Source organism: Candoia aspera, chromosome 12, assembly GCF_035149785.1.
Source record: "Candoia aspera isolate rCanAsp1 chromosome 12, rCanAsp1.hap2, whole genome shotgun sequence".
NCBI lineage: Eukaryota > Metazoa > Chordata > Lepidosauria > Squamata > Boidae > Candoia > Candoia aspera.
Window position 1 is genome coordinate 6037935 of NC_086164.1, and position 20235 is coordinate 6058169.

Genomic DNA, 20235 nt, shown 5'->3' on the forward strand with positions numbered 1-20235 from the left:
CTGGAAGACAAGGGTTCAGAGCTGTATGTCTTGCTAGAAAACTCTATTTGCATGTCTCAGGTACAGGACTTTGATTTGCCTAGGAAGTAAGTTTCAATATCCAAAGTTAAGGGTTCTTATCAAGTGCGGTTCTATCTTTAAAGTCCTTTGCTTCTGGAATTTATGGTGTTGGAAATATGCTGGATCCTTCTGGAATGACACCATATTGTTTTTGTTTCAAGCACCCGGCTCTTCCTGATTTGATAATTACCCTTTCCTTTTCAATTTTGCTGTTTTCCATTCTGTAAAGATCAGGATATTGGCTCTGGAAAGAACGTACCTAAATTATATTACTAAATGGGAATGAATCCCTTCGCTCCCCCGCCCCCTCCACAAAAGACATTTGTACAAAAGAGATTAAGATGCAGCAGAGCCTCTAGCAGAAATCTAAAGTTAAAATAGCAGCTTGAGATCATTCCAAGTACGTTTTCGTTGGAGGTAACTACACTTGATTTCAGTTGAACTTGTTCCACTTGGGTTCGGATGCACTGATTTTATGAATTTCCCATACTAAAGGGACAAACCTCTGCAAGGATCATGGGTTATTTTTTTTTAAACGTTTCCCCCATTTAAAAACTTGCATGCAACACAACAGGATGAAAAATTTAGCATCGTCACATTAGCAAGGTTGTCCAGCCTGCCTGAAGTTTGTACAAGCCAAGATTTTACCACCTTGTTCTTTTTTTTTTGCGCAGATAATTTTTAGTTATAAATTCATGTGTTGGGGGCAGGGGAGAGCAAGCTTAAATCTTCCTCAAGGGGTGATTTGCGCAAAATGTGTTTGCATTCCTGTATATGCTTAAAATAGTAAGAAGAAAATCAATACTTTGCTTATTTATTTCCTATTAAAGCGTATCACTTATTATTAAAAAAAAGATGCAAAAAGTGGCAGTGATTTATTTCACAATGGTTTTTACAGAGCGGTATTTTTTTTTAATTTTATCAATACAGTACTGTAATGTAATGTATATAGTTGTACAGCCTTTTCCTTAACTCACCTTTTGGGAATTTGTGTTTTGCTTTTCATTAACCAATACTTGACCTTTAGTTCTTAGAGCTTTGTATGGCAAAAAAAATAAACACTTTTAATTCTGCTGAGGTGCAAACATTTCATTTTTTATACTTTTGTTACAATAAATGCCTCCTGAAATTTGGAACCCATCTGTTGTCCTTCTGCAGAGGCTAAACTGAAAGGCAGCATTGCTTAGTCTGAACTGTGCTGGTTGAGGCCTGTGGCCAGGATCCTAACCCCTTCTCATTTATATATCCGTTGTTTATGCATATATTGGGTTTGTCATTGTGTTAAAGCATAGCACACAACTTGAGGTGGCTGCAAAAGATTCTGGAACCCCCATTTTTAATTGCCACCGATTTGGGGCATACCAGTTAAAATTAAACGTCTTGGTTTTTAAAGTAGTTAAGATGGGAAGTTTGGGAAGTGGCGCACACTTGAAACTACCCTGCGTGGGCCTTACGAAAAATGTGGGTTTTATTTGCAACATTGCATGGTTGGGTTGATCATAGCCACATCCTCCCTTGCCCCACTCTCCTAGATCAAGTCATTGCCTGGAGCATGTTTTGAACAGGACTTGGCCCAGAAATGCTACATGTAAAAAGACCCCGTTCTTCAGATGCGGGATCATTTTTTCCCACATCGCAAGCCGTGTTTCAGAATTTTCAGCAGAGCGTATCTGTTCCCTGACAGCAAGTAAACCCAGTCTGCAAAGCAGCAGAAATACTCATTTATTCATGCTAGCTTTCTGGGTATGCACCTGCACATTCGCACACATATAAAAGAGGCACCTTTTCCAAATGAAAGCCTAGTTATGGTGCTTTAAAAAAACCACCCAAATTTAGATTTAATAGCAATAGTTGTTGATGGGACCGATTCTCTCTCTCCACGCTGCTCAACCGGCTCAGCTGAAGTTAGAACCCAACTCTTGACAGAAATTAGTCATTTTCTCAGGCTGGGAGTTGGAATAAAACCTGCCTGTGGTGTTAGCAGAAGATGAGAGATTTAAAAACAGAGGTAGCTCGGAAACGAAATAACAGCAAGATCGCCAAGCATCGTCGTTTTAAAAATCAATAGCTCTTTATCCCAAGGTAACTTGAGAAACTGAAATCACTCCTAAGTACATAGCATCTTGAACAGGACAAGACAGCAGATAAAATCATGAGGTAGAGGAAGAACTAAAATATTTCCCTTACAGTTTTACAGGAAAAAAAAAAATCATTCCGATCATGCATTTCACCAAACCGTATAGCTTTTCTCTTATTTCAAAGAAGAAATGTGGCCTTTTTTTCCAGCATGGTGCTGAAACGTCAGGACAGAGCAGCCTGTGCAACCATCAGCCCTGAAATTATTAAACCACTCTGCATTCATTCTTCTCCACCTGCAGGTTTGTTGTTTGGTGGGCTGTCTCTCCCCTCTCCACATCCAATTTTAAAGAATTAATTTCATGTACACCAACTCTTTGGTACTTCCTTTAAAGGAACAGCAGGGCACCTTTGCCCCTTCTGCCATAGGGCCCAATTTCCCATCAGCCCACGTGATGAAAAACGATGGGCATTGTAGGAGACCATTGAAGGCCCGCTGGGACCCCAATTCACAGGGTCATCAAGGTAAAAAAAATCAAGATGGCAGCCACAACCAGGCAATCAAAACTCCGCCCCTTTTTTATATGCATCACAACCCACCTAAGAAAGGGGAGGGCTTTGGTTGCATGTGCTGCAGTTGCCATCTTGACTTTCTTGACCCTGTGCCAGTTTGTGGACTCGCAACACCCTCCATTCCCTTCAACCCAGGGCGACCGAGGAGGACAATTCCTGAAGCCAAGGAGAACTGGGCTGAGGCTGGGATAGATCCTAGATCATCAAATGCTCTCTGTAGCAAGCAATTCACTCAAAGTGAGTTTGGCAAGACAGCAAGCAACTTCTTCAAGAACGGGCAGCGGTGCTTTCTCCCGATGTCATTTAGAAACAACCAGAGGTCCAAGGCGGGATGCCCACTTTCTGTCACTGCTGTGGGACGCAAGGCCCACGGTACTGAAAGGAAACGGTGGGAAAGCTCCCCGGGGTCCTCCGTGTGCTAGGAAAGACGGCTCACTTCCTCCAGTATGAAAGGCTTGCCGTTAGCCCGAAGGGCAGCACTCCTCTACCCTGCCCTGCTCTCAGGGCGAATAGGGCGGCGGTTTTTCAAAAGGTGGAAAATACGGTGGGGAGTAATGAGGAGGGGCGCCAGGTGGGGACCAGACGGAGCTCGGTGAGGGCGGCAACGAGAGTGGGGTCTCCGACAGGCCAGGTGGGCTTGAGGTCGGAAAGATGCTGGAATGCTGCAACGGGAATGGAAGAGAAAAAAGACACCGAAATGCCTTTATTAGGGACCACCGCCTTGAGCCACTTCACCCCGGATTACAGGGAGCTGCTTTTCAGCGACTCCGGGCGCCGGGCCCTGACCTCACGAGTTGTGTCCCCCCACCGCAGTGGGCCACGGGCCGACCAACTACATTTTTGCCTGATGTAGTGATGGATCCAGCCAAGCAGCTTAGCCTCTGGTTTTGCATGTGCAGACCCGGTGGAAGCGGGAACGGAGTAAACCATGTTAAGTTGAAATCTGTACTGCATCTTGTGGGGGAGTCTTCAGGGATGGTTGAAAGAGGCAGGAGGGTGGCTGGGATGGAATCCCCACCCCTGTTTTTGCATGCACCACAAAGGGGCTGGTAGCCAGTGTGGTGGTGTGGTAAAGGCGCCAGGCTAGAAACTGGGAGACCAGGAGTTCTAGTCCCACCTTGGGCACAAAGCCAGCTGGGTGACGCTTGGTCCAGTCACTCCGTCTCAGCCCTAGGAAAGAGGCAATGGCAAACCACTTCTGAAAAACCTTGCCAAGAAAACTGCAGGGACTGGTCCAGAATTGGACATGACTGAACAGATTTAAAAAAAGAGCTGGGGTTTGACTTGTGGGGTTTGACTTGGACTGTGCAGTCACAGCCACCATCCTGAATGGTTTTCAAACAGCCAGTATCTCCTTTTCAAATGTTTTAGCCTGGTAGGAACAGGTAGAGGTCTATTATGTTGGCATAATTTCTTTCCCCGTTGTTTTTTGTTGGCTGAAAACTGCCTGACCAGCCCACAAATAGTGGGGGTAGAAAAGAAACCTGAAACTCAAGAATAAAAGATCCTTGGAATACTTTAAGAACAAGTCAATAACTATCCTCTAACCCTTTGTGTAGCATCGTCCCCTGCAATACTTGAAGTCCCATAGGGCTTTCTCTTGATTTTCCAGAGGTATCACTTTGGAATTGAAATACTGAATGGGGAATTCTGTGCTTGAATAAAAAGCATTGATCCCTCAGTGTTTCTCAACCTCAGCAACTTTAAGAAGTGTGGACTTCAACTCCCAGAATTCTGGGAGTTGAAGTCCACACATGGACTTCATGTCCATGTTACAGCATATTAGGCTGCTCTACCCATTTCAAAAGCTCAGCAGTGTTTTGCTTGGATCTCCCACCAGCTATTTCATTACCTACCCCCAAACCTATTCTGTGTGCTTTCTTAAAACCTGCAATGCCAAAGGATGAGCCGATGACCTTTCTCATGTCACACCTGTGCTCTGTATTGCTTGCCAAAAATAATGCAAATTTGAAGAAGGTGCACAAAAAGGCCTTCCAGCAGATGAGAATGTGCTCCCGAATGCACTCCCGATGGTGATAAAGACAAAGGTTGCCCAGCGCACCATACCTGGAAGTCATACACTGAATACGGGGGCAGGTGAGGAGTGCTGTGATAGGTGTTGTAAGATGTCACCTGGGGTCGTGAGTAATAGGACACAGCAGGCCGCGTGTTTTCCACTGTGCAGGTAAGAGTAGGGTGAGCAGGCATCTGAAAACAAGGAAAAGTGGAGAAGGCCATGACTTTGAGGAACACTAATCCAAAAACCAGAATGTGGCAATAGAATTGCAAGAGAGATCAGGGAAGAATGGAGGGTCTCATCCAAGTTTCCCCAACCTGATGCCCTCTGGATGCTCTGGACCCCAACTCACATCACCCTGCCCAGCACAGCTAACTCCCTGGTTGGGAATGATAGGAGTTGTAGTCTAAAGCATCTGGAGTGTAGTGTATTGAGGGAAACTGGTTTGGTCTTCCACTTTGCATTCTGTGAAATTTATGTACATTTTCTTTGTGGGGGGCGGGGAGAGGAAGATGAGCTCTTAATGGCATTAAAACTAAAAGGGTTTCCAGACTTCACTTCCATGTTCTTGGCAAGAGAAATTCTTCTTTGTTCAAGGGAAGTGTGCCCAGAAATACATGATGGGATCATAGCCAAAATCCATGCTACCATTATAGTTAAAAGGCTGTTTCTCTCAATTAAGCTCAGATCAGCTGGCAGCCTCTAGCCAATGCAGAGGAAAGCTAAACCCAGATCTGATTAGTGCATGGATAGGAGACCACCAGAAAATCCCAGGGTGACAAGTTAGACTTGGAAGTTGGAAGGAGGCTGTGACCAAACATTTTCACACTGTTGCTGAGAAAACATAAGGATGCGTTCACGTAGATATCAGTAACTGGCCTCAACTAGCAAGAGTCTTTCCCTCGCCTAGCAACTCAAATATTTAGCCATCATCCATTTTTAAACCAATTAGGGAAAGAGGAAAAAATCAAGGATAAAACACAGCCTTTATATCCAGGAGATCGCAGACTGAATTTGGACCAACTCTAGATGCAGCTTAGAAAGACTCCTCTTTCAAATCCTGGAGCCCAGTGGCTGGTGCTATCAACTGTGTGCAGTCCAAGAGCTTAGGGCCACATGTCCATCCAGACCCTTTCCATTTAGTTTTAGACCCTCTTCCACCACACTTGCCAAAATCTTTAACATAATCCCTTAAATAGGATGAACTTTTTTAAAAAAAGGAAAAGAAAACCCAGGTATAAAGGAATGTAGAGATGACCTTGGGGAAGGTATGAAAGAGCCGTCAGGAGGGAAGAAAGGAGTGATCTGTTAAGGAGAGACTGGGAGAAGAGATCACACAACCCTGAAATAGAAGGAAGCATGAGAGGGAAACTCAAAATATCCCTGCCTTTAGCATAAGATGGGCAGGGGGAAACGGGGAGACTTTCACCATTGATGTCAGCCCTTTGAGGTAGGCCAGGTGAAGAAGCAGATCCCAGGAATGTTATTTTATTGCTGTAGGGCACTGTTTCCTAACTGTGGCAAGTTCCATATGTGTAGACTTCAAATCCCAGAATTCCATAGCCAGCATGGCCAATAATGAGAATTCTGGGAGTTGAAGTCCACACACCTGTTGGTGAAGATGATGGAACTCACTGAGATGGCCAAACTGACTTCTTTGATTAGAGAAAAGACAATATCTACATTTATTGCTGACTGGAAACCCCTTATGGACTTTTTGCAGAAAACAAAAAAATGAACTTATGATTTATGGTTCTGATGATTAGGATAGGATAGATTATAGAAAGAAGAGAGACACATTGTCACTTTTGAAAAAGAGGTAAATTTATGATTATAACTGCTGCAAAGGCTATCGGAAGCTACTTCTTTGTATCTTTTTTCTGTCTTTTCTATTTTTTTTCCTTTTTTTCCTTTCTTGCACTTTTAGCTGTCTCTTTGATTTCTTCCTTTTTCTTTTTCCTTTCTTATTTTATATTAGCTTGTATTAGTTTTTATCTTCTTTTTTAAAAAATGTTTTAAATAAAATTATTAAAAAAAAAGAAGTCCACACAACTGGAAGTTGCCACAGTTGGGAAACACTGCTGTAGGGTATATTAACAGAATCTGGAAAGCCTGTCCAAGTTTCTCTCTGCCTCAGCTTATATAAAACAAAATCAAGACAGTTATTCTGAGTTTCTTTTTCATGCCTCCTTCTATCTCAGAACGCAGTGATTGCTTCTCCAAGTCCCTCCTTGATGCCTCTCTCATGCCTTCCCCAGAGTCAGCTCTAAATTCCTTTACACCAGAAAACCCCACCTTTCCATCTGGTGTATGACTCCACCCACTTTTCATCCATATCTTTCTGACTATGGTGCCAACATCTAAAATAGTTCCTTCCCTTGTTTATACACTGAACTAGGTAGCGTCATGGTTCAACGTGACCTAATGCAGCTTTCTGGGTTGCATTTGTTGGGACAATCTTGTGGGTTGAAAGCGTCAATCCTCCCACCTACCCACTGGGTTCCTGTTCTATGCCAAGCCATGACATGGTTCGCTGGGGCTCGTCCACTGGTTGTGTGAACTCAGCTGCTGAGATTTCTAAACCGTCACTGACAACTCCATTCAGACCTGAAATCGGTTTGCTGCAACGGGCAAAGCCCAACAGCACCTGAAATGGCCGAGGTTCTTACCAAGGCTGTCTGACTTACCATATCTTTAAAACCACCCAAGACGGCCGCTGAGATGATCCCTAAAACCAGACCCAAGATATTCAGTACTGTTGCCGACCAGAGCAAATGGTAAAGGTGGATGATATCTTGGCAGCTGTTGACATCAATGAATTCATAATAGCCGCCAGAAATCTCCATTCTGCTGGATAGAAGGAAGCAAAAGTTCTCAGTGGTATCAAAGCTAAACCTGTAAAAGATTCAAATCTGCCCGAAGGGAGAACGTCACACAGCTTTGCATTCCACACCCTGAACCACCTGAATGAATGGGGAGATTTAAAAAAGGAGGCTATTAGGACTCAGTGAGTTGAAGCCTGAGAAAGTTGTGCACTGAGCACTTTACAAGAGGTGGTCAACCTCCAGTTCCAGAATCACATGTGGTCCTCAAACTATTCTTGGTGGCTGGACTTTGATAGCTGAAAACTGAAACTCGTTTCCCGCCATCTTGAGCTGGGAAACAGATGAAAACAGTAGGGTACATCTTAAAATAGGTAGATCGTCATGAAAAATGCAAGGGGACCCCTTCAACCAGCCTTGCTGACCTATATAGTGGGTCCTGCACATTTTGTGGCTCTCATTCCCCACCACCACCTTCCCCAGGCCCAAACCTTGGAAAAAGTTTAAGGCTGCCCTTCCGTGTTCTACAGTTGGCCATCCTGAGCAGAAATGTCAAATCCAAAGTTGGTTAACGGAATTCTCAGTAAGTAGATTTGGAAAGTAGATGAATAGGACTTCAAGGGTGGCCAGTTGCCCATGTTTGGGGCACTGGCTTACAAGACAAACAAGGTTTGTTTGCACTGATGATGTTACCTAGTTGGGTAAGGAAATGCCTGCAAGCAAATAACCAAGCTCAGAGACCACCAAGGACTCCACAAACAAGGTCTGGTTGTGGAGGGGGACCTGGCATTTGGTGGCTTGTCTTGTGTGGCCATCAAGACCAGACCTGCAAGGAAAAGGAGGACATGCCGTGGAGGAGCCAGTCCTTACGGTCCTGTGTGGAACCCAATCTGAAAAGTTCTTTCCATCCTCTGGGATCGCAGGACCTTCTTGGCCTGAGACACAGGCACGCTCAGCTCAAACCCGCCATGTGGAACTGCGCAGCCGCCTGCGCCACTCACCTTCCGCAGTGGTACAGGTCGCAGCAGAAGCAGGTGTTGGTTTTGATCTTTGGAATGCAGGAGCCCCGGGGCTGCGGGTGGCAGACGGCCTGCGTGAAAGACAGAAGCACCAAGTGGCCTTTTTTCGCCACTCCAACCAGGGCTTTGTGTTTCTGTTTCTGCCGCAGGCAGGGGGCCTTGACGCAGGATGCATCAAACCAATTTAACTGTAGCCCTGTACACAGAAAACTGGCATGCTGAGAACAACCCTAGGTTGAAATCCAAACCAATTTTGATAAGTTGTGACTCCTGGGGAAGAGCATTTGATTCAGCTTTTAGAGAGGAGGGGGAGGGGAGGGAGGGAGAAGGAGGAGAAGGAGAAGGAGGAGAAGGAGGAGGAGGGAAGGAGAAGGAGAGGGAAGGAGGAGGAGAGGGAAGGAGAAGGAGAAGAAGGAGAAGAAGGAGGAGAAGGAGGAGAAGAAAAAGGAGAAGGAGGAGGAGAAGGAGGAGAAGAAGGAGAAGGAGGAGAAGGAGAAGAAGACAGTTAGATTTCTAAAGCTTGAACAAGAGGAAGATTTGGTTCCAGAGGAAAAAAAATCCAGATTACTTACTTTTGGCTGGTTTGTACTTGTGGAATAGTAGTGACAGCGTCCTGCATACAGGGGCCTGAGGTCCTGTAAACAGAGAAGAAATGTTTCCCCCTCAATTTTAAAACAGTTCAAACAGCCATATATTTTTTAATCCAAAGAAGAGACAAAAATATTCAGATGAACCCTATTTTTCACACATTGTACTGTATTCCCCGTTTTAGAGAAGTCAATTCCCAGAATGCTCAGCAATGGCCACGCTGGCTGGGGCATTCTGGGGGTTGAAGTCCCCACATTTGGAGGGAGGCTAGTCTGGGGATGCAGCTGAACGAGATGCACTGCTGTGAGGGGATGAAGGTGAGGAATCACACGCTGAGATCCTCTGCTAAAAACAAACCAGCAGGACAAACGGCCTTGCAAGCAGAAAACCAGCATCCTGGGCTGGGCTACTAGTCTCCTCCCTGATGAGCTACATCTTGTTTTTTTGTTTTTACCTGCAGGCATATAGTATTTGTTCTTTTTAACTGTCAGCCCTATGAGGTAGAGCAGATCAGGAAACACTCCATAGGAAGACCAGAATACTACTTTATTCAATTTTCTCCTTGGCTCCTCAGTGATCATGGTGCAACGCTCACATATTTTCAGCTTCGTATCCATAATCATGAGAACTAGGGCCTTGAGTTGTCAAACCAAAGTTGAGAAGATCCAGAAATGAGTTCTACATCTTAATGGGTAATCTATCCTGTTTGCTCCAAGTTTTTGTTTGAATTCATGCAGGCCTGCCTGCAAGACTGATCGATGCTTGTCAATTTCCCACCACATCCTTCTAGATCTGTACTCACTATATGCCTGGCAGCAAACACGCCATCCACGATCGCGCAGCAGAAGGCAGCAAGGACACCAAAACTGATGAACACGATTGAAGCAACCAGCTGTGGGGGACAGGAGGGACAAAAAATGAGAAACGGCTCCGTTGCAAGTGGCTGGCATTTTGTCTACAGCAGGCAGTCTTTCTGCCGTGGCATACACGGAGAGCTATTTTAAGAATCCACCAGAGTTCCCTTCAGCAGGACAGAGTGAGCTTTTTGAAAGAAGCTCTGTTTACACACACAGAGTGTAAAGCAGGTATTTTAATGCTGATCTATTCTGGGATGCACCAACCGTCAGTGGTAGAATATATGCAAAGCGTGCAAGAGATTCTTGGCACAGTCCCTTGCATCGTGCATGCACACACACACACCACACACACACACACACAAACAGGATTAATAGTGAAGTCAGAGTTGGGGGAGACCCTCTCCCTGGGAGCCAGCAGTGTCAGCCAGCCTTGAGAATACTGGGACTAGAATCTAGCTGCTAGAGAACCGACTGGTTTTCTTTCTTTCTTTCTTTCTTTCTTTCTTTCTTTCTTTCTTTCTTTCTTTCTTTATCTATCTACCTATTTATAAATAAATAATGCCTTTTAATTAACAACAAAAAGAAAAAGAGCGAAACACAAAGGTGACGATGATGGAGACACAGATATTGTCAAAAAAAAAAAAGGAAAGTGTTTTAACAAAAAAGTGAAATACGACAAGCAAACATATAGTATGATACGTCATTATAACAGTAAACAGTTACAATTCTATATATAGTTACCTAATGTAAATATTATTCAAATATGTATATGTTTCTAATACACTTAGGTGACTATCTTCTATTTCAACCTACTGTATTTTGTATAAATGAGTCCAGTATTTCATGATGCTTGTCCATACAAAGTCTATGTCTATAGGCAATCCGCTCGTAGGTGGCAAGTACAGTCAGGTCTTCAGTCCATTGAATAAATGGGGCCATACATTTATCTTTCCAGTGTGGCAATATCAGTCTTTTGGCTATGGTCAGGGCACGGAGCATCCATTTACGTTAGAGAACTGATGGGTGTAATGTAGCTTCCTGTGAAGGACTATTGAGTTTCATTTGTATCTGTCTTGCTGGCTCAGATCCTACTTTGCACAAAGGCAAGTTACAAAAGTCCTGGCTTGTGGATGAAGCCACCATTGGTGGGATTCACAGACTGCAGTAAGCCACACACACCAGCTGGGTCTGCCCCACACACCAAACCATAGCCAAACCAACCACCTGATGACTTGGTGCGTTGTCCAAATTCAACCAGTTTGGCTGGCTTATGATCACATGGGTTGCACTTGTTTTACTTATCAGAAGCGCCAATGTTTCACTCCCAAAGGTCACCCAACCGGCAGAAGGAAAGCAATATCCTTCGAATATCCCTTTAATGGTGACTCTCTTTGGACGATGCATGGACTGATTCTTGCCATTGGTCTAGAAGTGGGAGTGGACCTGGGCTAGGAGTGCTAAGTGGACCAGGTAGGCCTAATCAATACTTGAGTGGGAGACCTCCTGGACTGTGGGCTAGGCTGGAAAATGGAAAGCAACACCATAGAAGAGGGCAAAGGCAAACCACTTCCATAACACAGCCAACAAATTACATGGTGTAGTCAGCAAGAACCAACCTTGATTCAAAGATGTCTCTGCCTTTATTATAACCCATACTGTAAGATTTCAAAGCTGGTGTCTCCAGAGAAAACATCTTCACAGGAAAAGCAGGGGATAATGGTGTGATAGACTCAATCACATCAGTGGTCTCTTCTTAGGTTAAGATTAAAAGGGTCAACTCCCTTGAGGAGGAACCCCATCCATAGCTAAATCCAGAGGTCTTCCCCAGTGCTGTGCTGGCTAAGAATGATGAAAATTGAAGTCCAGCAACACCAGAGGGCAGCGGGTTGGGGACGGCTGAATCCAGTCACTAGAGAACACTGACTGTAATATGAAGGACCCTCAGTCACCTAAAGATGATAACAATGGGGGCTTCAAGATGGACCAAATGTGTCCCCAGACAGATTCCCTGGTTGCTGATGGATATAAAATACCTAGATTCTTCTGCTATTAAATCTAGCACTCTCTTAAATAGCTCTGTTGGGCATTGTCTTCTATGGAAAGGTTTTGGCTTGTCCTGTGCTGGCTTTTTCTCATCTTACCTATCTTTTCCAGAGTTCTCAAGGACATGGACCTCATGTCTTGCTTGCCTACGGTCTCTTATCATTTGGGTGAAAAGGTAATTAGTTCACCTCTAGGAACTGTCTACTGACAATTTGAAGAGCTCACAGCTAGACCTTCTTTGACAGAAGTGATGGGAGCAGCCTGTTCAGAGACTCAGAGACAGAACCCTGAGGTGGAACACTGGAAGAACAGCTGAGAATGTGACACGGAATAGAACATCAGAGATTAGTTCATCCCAACATCACTTCCTAGTCAACTGGTCACTTAGGGAGTCTGGCTGCCTGGCCACACCTCACTGGCCTGCTGGACGATTGCTGTTCCACCTGTCTTACCACCACCTGATGGTCTGTTCCCAGGTATTCCTGTTTCCATTTATATTCTCCCTTTTTCTGCGATAGCAGATGGATCGCAATTTCGAACAACAGCTCATGATCATGACAGTGATCACAAAGAGAAGAGAGAGGAAGAAAGAGGGGAGGAAGTTAAACTGGTTGAAGGGATTCACTGTTTCATGATGGTTATATTAGATGTCATGACATTATTCCATAGCAGTGTCTGAGACAGTCCAAGGAGGGCAAAAAGAAGCCAGGTGATCATTTGAGGCTGCTTCTTCTCCTGGTGCTCCGTTTTTCAGCCAAGAAGAGGCCCCCCCAAAGTAGCTTCAGCCATTCAAATGAAGCCCAAAGATGGAGTCTGTTTGGTTTACACAGATCTGCTCCTTCTTCCTCTCTGTGTAAAAATACAGGCAGCCTCTCTTTGCTCATGGCAGTTGATGACATAATCCAGATTCTAGGCAATTCCCTCTGGTGGGAGGGAACATGATTTGCAGGTAGACTGAGAAGCTGGCTGATCAAAAAGAGGTCAGCCTACAGAAGCAGCCCTTGAGGTGATGAGCCAACAGGTAAAGACTTAGGTGTACCCTCCATCCCTAAAATATACCAGGGAGAAAAGCCATGGGAAATGGCTAGATGGTTCCAGTTGAACCAAGGGATGCAGATTTGGTTTTCTTCAGATACAATCAAGCACCTGCTCACCCAGATCTTGGATACCATGGGTTGCCAGGAGAATTTTTCTCCTTCAGATGAAGAACCCTCCCCCCACAATGGAAGACATGACATTCAATGCCTTGCTGATCATCGGGATGGACTAGTTTCTTCTCTGGTCCATTCTCTTGAAAGATTTCCTGTGCATAACCCTCCTAGCCTGGCTACTGAATAAACCCATTTTCTGAGTTTTTATAATACACTGAATTCACCGAACAGGCTGAGCTTGTACACCATGCTAAATCACCACCTACTTTCCAAAGCCTAAGCAAGGTTAAAACTAATGAAGTGTTGCATGTCATACAAATACAGTTGCTAGCTTTTTAACAACCAAAATGTGGTAATCTTTAGGGATTATTGCTACCCAGTCATTTTAAAGAGGTTGGGAAGAAGCATGGAGGAAACACTGTGCATGGCACAAGGGCCAGATTCAATTTCCTGCATCTTCCAGTTGAATCAATCAAGCGGTAGGTGAAAGGAAAGATCTTAGTCCAAGAAACCAGAAAGCTGCTGCCCATGGGCTGACAAGTGCCAGGTTAGATGGACTGATAGTCTGACTTGGTAGGTAAGACATCTTCCTAAGTTCCTTACAAAGCTTTATGGCTTAGTGGCAGACGTCACGCTTTGAATGCAACGTATCTCCAAGTAAGGTTGGGAAGGACTCCTGGACATAAGAGGATTAAAAAAGCCCTGTGGCTGGATCAGACCAAGGACCCAACTAACTCAGCCTCTGTATGTGCAGATATCTTTTAATTCCCTACACAATCTTTTCTCCAGAAGTCTGCATCTGACTTTCTAGGCTTCTGTTCAAGTCCAAGCAAAGACACTAAGTAGGAAGTCCTCTGAAGGCTTAGGGTTAACTTTCTGGCTCATCTCCTCCTCTACGGGGAATCAGGTGACATTCTTCACTAAGTGCTCCCCTTCAAAAATAGGCTTCCCGAGACATGTCAGGTTTGAAATATCTGGCAGTGGTCAATCTCGGCCAAGAAGATCCACATGCTGCTTATGGAGGAGAAATAAAAAATGGCTGGGAAGAGGGAAGAAGTCATTACTGCTAATTAATTACCTAACTGATTTAAACACTCCTCATTAGCTTCTGGGTTGTTCTAAGGAATTCAGTTTGAACCCAGAGGTCTATAGTATTGCACAGTGGCTGCATCAGGCTAACGTCTAGGTCTCTGTTTAACAAGAACTTAAAAAAAAAAAAAGCATGAGGGCCAATCTGAGACCGCTCGTCAACTGAGAAGAGGACTCTGATGGAGCAAGGAGGGGCTGTAACCCAATCTTAGTTCCTGCTTAACTATGAAGTCTGGTTCCACTGTCTCCAGCCAACTGCTGGGCCCTGCAGGAACATTAGCAAACGGTGAGTCAAGGCTGAATCTTGGGCCACACTAGGTGTGTGGGAGAACTTCATGTGAAGGCTGGGTTATGTCAGGGCCTTTTCACAGACAAGAGCAACTCATCACGCAAGCTTCACCCAACACATCGTTCAGAATGGAAGTGGTCAGATGGATCACTATTCTCGTTTTCAAGAGAATTCAGCTGTAATCCTGGCTTGTGACAGGTGTTCTACTGCTGGGTTGTAGATCAGTGGAACGTGACCATGTAATTGGATACAACTCAATGTACTAAACCGTAGCTTAGCAAAGTGAACATATATCGACGGTAAGCAGTGTTGAGAGTATGTGAGCACGCTCACAAAATGGTGGCCATGGTGGAAAGGCCAGTAAAAAAACCCACCTATAGTTGTATTTGTCTCATAGCACTGGAGCTTTGATTAAGAGAGAAAAAAAAGCTTCACCCCATGCTACTTTTCTGCTCGTCGAGCTAGAACTAAAATGAAAAAAAGAAAAACGAGGCGGGAGTGTCTGCTTCTGGCACAAGGGAATAGACAGAAAATTACAAAAATTCTTTCTATTGCATTAACAGCGAAGCAACTTCACCAGCAGATCAACTTACCATTTGCCTTTTATTTTCTATCAAATTGGAGCCAATAATTCCGAGAAATGATCCGAAACCCAGCTGAAAGGGAAAAGATTCAAAACGTTTACATTCTGGCCTGGAAGTCGATTACTTTTTTCTGTTTGGCACACAGTCAAATCTGGAACAGAATGGGAAGCAGGAGCACAAACAACAAAAACAGATATTTCAATACTTTTCTCCCAGCATATATCGGAACATGGGCAAATTGGGCAATATATTACGCAATAATAAGAAGGGTATTTTTGCACATTTACAGAGCCCACAGCTATCTGGCCAATATTTCACCTCACTAGTTTGCTCCTGGCCAACCAAGACTGACCCAGTTGAGTCAATGGAAAAAAATGGGGGTCAAGAATCAGTTATGGGGAAGTTAAGAGCTAAATATGTATGTAGGATAGGCGGTAAATCTCTTCCCCTTACCCCATTTCTTTGTCCTTTGGCTGCTTCAAGATCTCAACGACTGCCTTCATGCTTTTACATTAAGATTGTTCATGGTTGGAAAAGGATGGAAAAAGTGCTTTTGACTTCACGTAAGAAGAGCAGTTTTCTCTGCCTGAAAGAACCTTTGCTATTCTGGCTTCATGTTAACTTTAATAACTAGAGACTGAGGGCTGATGCACATCTTCCAAGTGATTTCAAAGTATGCATAAACCTGTTCTAGTTGACCTCTTCAGCAAAACAGTTGGGAGCAGTCTAGAAGATGGAGTCAGGGAAGCCCCAGGATGCTATTTCCAGGGACAGAATGGTGCAGAAAGACAGGCTGCTCCTACCTCTGAATGCTAGCATAGCAAAGCCAGGCACTTATCTCAGGAAGGGTAGTACATTAGCAATGAAGAACGTTTTGCTTTGGTGACAATAGTGACAATAGTTGGAATTGGAGCCAACCACACATGGCCTCTGTTTGTCCCTGGTAGCTCCTCCTCATCTGTCTTGGGAGATTTCAGGAGGCTCTAACAATGGGATGGTGGCAATCTGAAACCTTGAAGGGGCCCTGAGAAGTCATCGGCCCAAGACCCATTCACACAAGCAAGTTGATTTTCTGGCACATTGTAGAAGGCTGGATTCCAGATCCTTGTGATCCCTTCCAACTCCACAGTTCTGAGGTTCTATAAGTCATCAGACTGCAGCCCCTGCTGAAGAGCAGTGAGAGCAAGCCAATGAACAGCCTTTCACACCCAAGCTACTCCCATCTTAAACCATCATTAACACCTGTAAGATTTCCAAGGCAACAGTCCAGGTTTTTCCTTCTGTCAAGGAATTCTATACTTACAATAGCCCCTGGGTAATAGCCTCCGACAGTCACGTTTTGAGTTCTTGTTGTAGCAGCAAGCCCCACTGTGAGAATTAGGAGCGAGACGATGAGCAGGCTCACCGTGACATAGAGGGAATTTCGTTTCCTTCTACTGAAAGACCCTAAAAAGATACACAGGGATAAAATAAAAGGATGTGCCTGTTCTGTCAAGTAGTCCACCAGAAGCCCACTTCAAACTGCCAGCATGTTCTGCTGGGGTTCACTGAGGGACTCATAAAAAAGCACTTCTGAACAAAGGACGTTGTCTAACACCTAGTTAATGATTTGCTAATATTCTCCACTCCCGTTAGCATCAACTCCTCCAGAACTTGGGCAGAGAGAGAAGTTTACTTTCACCTGCTACATTTGCCCACAACCGAGACCTGAAGCATCCAAAACCAATGTTCTGCCAAGAAGCAGTGGTTTCTGCCAATATTCTTTCCCCCCTTTGAAAAACCAAAAGATGATCAGAAGGAATCCTGGTTTTGTACCATGTTATGGTTTACGGCGTTCCGAGTCGTCATGCTGGCCACATGACCCGGAAGTGTCTACGGACAACGCCGGCTCTAACGGCTTAGAAACGGAGATGAGCACCGCCCCCTAGAGTCGGACACGACTGGACTTTACGTCAAGGGAAACCTTTACCTTTACCTTTACTATGGTTTAGTAGTTAGACCTAGAGAGATCCAAGTTCAAATCCAACCTGGAAACTCTCTGGATGGCTGGGGAATTCTGGGTGTTGAAGTCCACCCATCTTAAAGTTGCCAAGGTTGAGAAACACTGGTCTAGTCAGCTAACAGGCTAACAATTAGCCTGTGCAGATCCACCAACCCCCCCCCCCCTTGATGCCATTTTCCAAACTGAACTCAGAAACGTGCTTAAAGTACAATGCTAGTTGTATTTATTCAGAAGTTAGCCAAGTGCATTCAGTTAAGCTTACGCCAACATAGGAGTGTTTAGTTTAGTTGTAGGCTTACCATAATCCAGGGATCGGCTTCCTTTCTCTACCCCTTTTCTGTGCCTCCTCCCTCCCCAGATCCTGTTAATCCTGCTACTAAATGTTGGCAGTGCTACTACTGAAGGACAGAGATGAAGTTACCTACTGTTTTGAGATGGGGTACAAACAACACTCAAATAGTATCAACATTGTTTGTAGAAAAAGAAGAGATAAATCTCTGCACGTCCACACACGTGCACACACACACACACATACGTAAAAAGGATAAATCCTGCTCCCAAATTCTTCGATTTGTGGCCCTTGTGTCCTGCCTGCCCCCCACCCCAATCTTTATGTATGGCCCACTCCTGATTTAAACAAGTCTTTTTTGTGGGGGAATCGCATTGAAAATCACTGACGTGTGATGCACGGCTTTTCTTTAGCAATTCAAAACTGATGTCGAACTGTAAGCACTGGGAGGAGAATTTTCTTTGCAAAATAAAAGTGTGTGAAACCGAGTCGCAACTCGCAGAACGAAAGGAGAATGTTCGGCATCAGCTATTTTAGGTAGACACTCAACCAAGGAAGCTTCTGAAAGGGGCCAGACTAGATCCTGGATGTCGTCAGCTAGTGGATAGGTGACTTTTTTGAAAGTCCACACCCCTTGCCCTGAATGCCTGAAAGGTTAAGGGAAACTAGACTTTATGATTCGGATCAATATATCTTTGAAGCCGGAGGAGTGGGTTAATTGAGCAGCTTATTGCTCAGTGCAGATGTGAAGACACCAACACCTGAGGATTGTGGTTCTCGGGTTTTGGGTAGACACCTCTCCAGGTTCCTACCTGGGGAGATGAGGACTGACTTTCCACCCACACTCATACAAAGCAGGGGCTGTGGGCTTGAGCTGACTTTCTCTAGAAGGAAGGAAGGTGAATGGTGACCTCATATGTCACCTACCCACAAGGTGGCCAACTAGGTTGGGTTCTCCCCCTGGAGAAATACCCCAGCTGGGAAGTGGAAACCAAAGAGACCAAGTGATCAGAACCATATATTATCTGAACAGAAGAGTGATGGCCAACTAGGGATCTCCACTTCTTTTGCTATTCAAAAGGAAAACAAGGAAGGAGAGATTATTTTAGGTAAATGGATCCTAAGTGGGGGGGGGGAAGGGTAGAACACTATTTCTGAGAGGGGGTCACCTTTCATTTGGGTGCTTTCAACTTTGGTGGTCAGCTTCCCCCCCACCCCCACTTCTTTTAAACACTGTTTTTTTTTTGGCACTAATACCCTGCTTCTCCCCTGAAAGCTCCAAGTGGCATATTCAGAGGTTGTCCCCATCATTTTCTCCCCTCCCCCCTCGCTGCCCAAGAGGGGCTGGTCCACTGCCACCCAGGGAACTCCTTGCTCCAGAAACCCTTTAAGTTCAGGCGGGCTGTTCCAGGTCTAGAGACTGCAACCCTCTCCCTATTTGGTGCGGGTGGCGGGAGGGTGCGCCTGGAGCTGCTCCCCTCAGGTTTCTTGGAAGTGGGGGGCAAGGAAGGGAAATGGGAGACGCCAGTCGCTCAGTGCCCCCCTCGCCCATCAAATCACCGCTCCCGCTGGCCGAAGGGCCCCCAGGCTGCGCGCAGAAAGGCCCTCTCCAATTAGGCACGGCGCCCGGGCGCGCTCTGCCCGCCGGCTCTCGCCCCGTCCTCGTGCCCAGCCGGCCTTCTCCCTCCCGTCAAGAGCGCGGACCAAGCCACTCACCGGCCGAGCTGGAGAGCGGGATCGCGCTGGAGCGCGGCTGAGCCAGGGCCTGGCGCATGGCGGTGGCGGCGCGCCTCCTGCGCCCTGGCCCGCGGTGCCGCAGGGCGCACAGCTACGGGGCGCGGAGCATCCTCCCGCAGCGCCCCGGGCTCGACCCGGAGCCGGCTTCTGGCGCTTGCGCAAGACGGAGGGGAGCGCCTCGCCAAGGCAGCTGCGCGCGGAGAGCGAAGGGGGGTCCAGCTGTTGCGCCGATCCCAGCCGGCGGGGTCCCTCCCCCGCGGGGTTGAGATGCGCCGGATTCCAAGCGAGGAGAACTCGTGCGCCTCGATCCACGGGTGGGGTGCGTGGGCTCGAGAAAGGGACGGATTCTTTTTGATTCTGCCCCTGGAGGGGTGGGAGGCGACAAGTGAAGGAAAAAACCTTCGGAGCGAGAATTGCGCTTTGAACGAAAATGCTCGCGCACAAGCCAAAATCCAAAAAAGGCAACGGACCAGAGTGACCTTAAGTTTTGGCTCCAGATATTAAAATGGTCTCTCTGATGCATCAGCGCAACGGTTCATTGATGAATCTCTCCGTTCAGCCAATGGAAGATTGCACGTTCGGGTTTTATGGAACACCAACCTACGTTATTTTCTTGCCTTTATCGCAGGAACCAGGACAGCAATAAACACTTCATTACTAACGCGTTTACTATCGCATGCAAAAAGAAGTAGGAGATAACTTGGTTGGGTTATTTTGATGGAGTAAACATTAAAAGAATGATTGCAAATTCCCCCGCAATATTATACAAGGAATATTGCATGGCAGCATTTATCTTACGCCGTGAACTTTAAAAGGTCTCAAGTTTGCAGTAAATTGTTCTTCAGCATATTTTCAGATAAACGCTGAGGTTTAATGTAAAGGGGAATAAAAAGCACTTAGTTGTTATTTCGACAATATGACATATGGATTAATGTTCAAGGTCCAGCCTAAGTAACTTGCCAATTAATTTGCAGAGGAGCAATGGATAGAACAACAAAAGGCTGAAGATCTTTGCAAAGCAAACGTTTTTTAAAGGAAT

At 45.5% G+C, this 20235-nt stretch overlaps 1 protein-coding gene across 3 annotated transcripts; it reads right to left on the minus strand.

The window, feature by feature from the left end:
* Positions 1 to 2698: 2698 nt before the first annotated feature.
* On the minus strand, positions 2699 to 19767 carry TMEM255A (transmembrane protein 255A). 3 transcript variants are annotated; one of them, XM_063313576.1, is made up of 9 exons: positions 19176 to 19767; positions 16472 to 16536; positions 15178 to 15240; positions 9958 to 10047; positions 9140 to 9202; positions 8550 to 8638; positions 7414 to 7576; positions 4777 to 4917; positions 2699 to 3371 (listed from the first exon to the last, which is right to left on the minus strand). In XM_063313576.1, the coding sequence occupies exons 1-9, from the start codon at positions 19231 to 19233 to the stop codon at positions 3210 to 3212; spliced, it is 894 nt and encodes a 297-aa protein (XP_063169646.1). In that variant the 5' UTR covers positions 19234 to 19767; the 3' UTR covers positions 2699 to 3209. The 3 variants fall into 3 exon arrangements, with proteins under 3 accessions (XP_063169646.1, XP_063169645.1, XP_063169644.1); XM_063313575.1 differs by having other exon boundaries at positions 7414 to 7573; positions 16472 to 16614; XM_063313574.1 differs by having other exon boundaries at positions 16472 to 16614.
* Between the last annotated feature and the right edge of the window lie 468 nt (positions 19768 to 20235).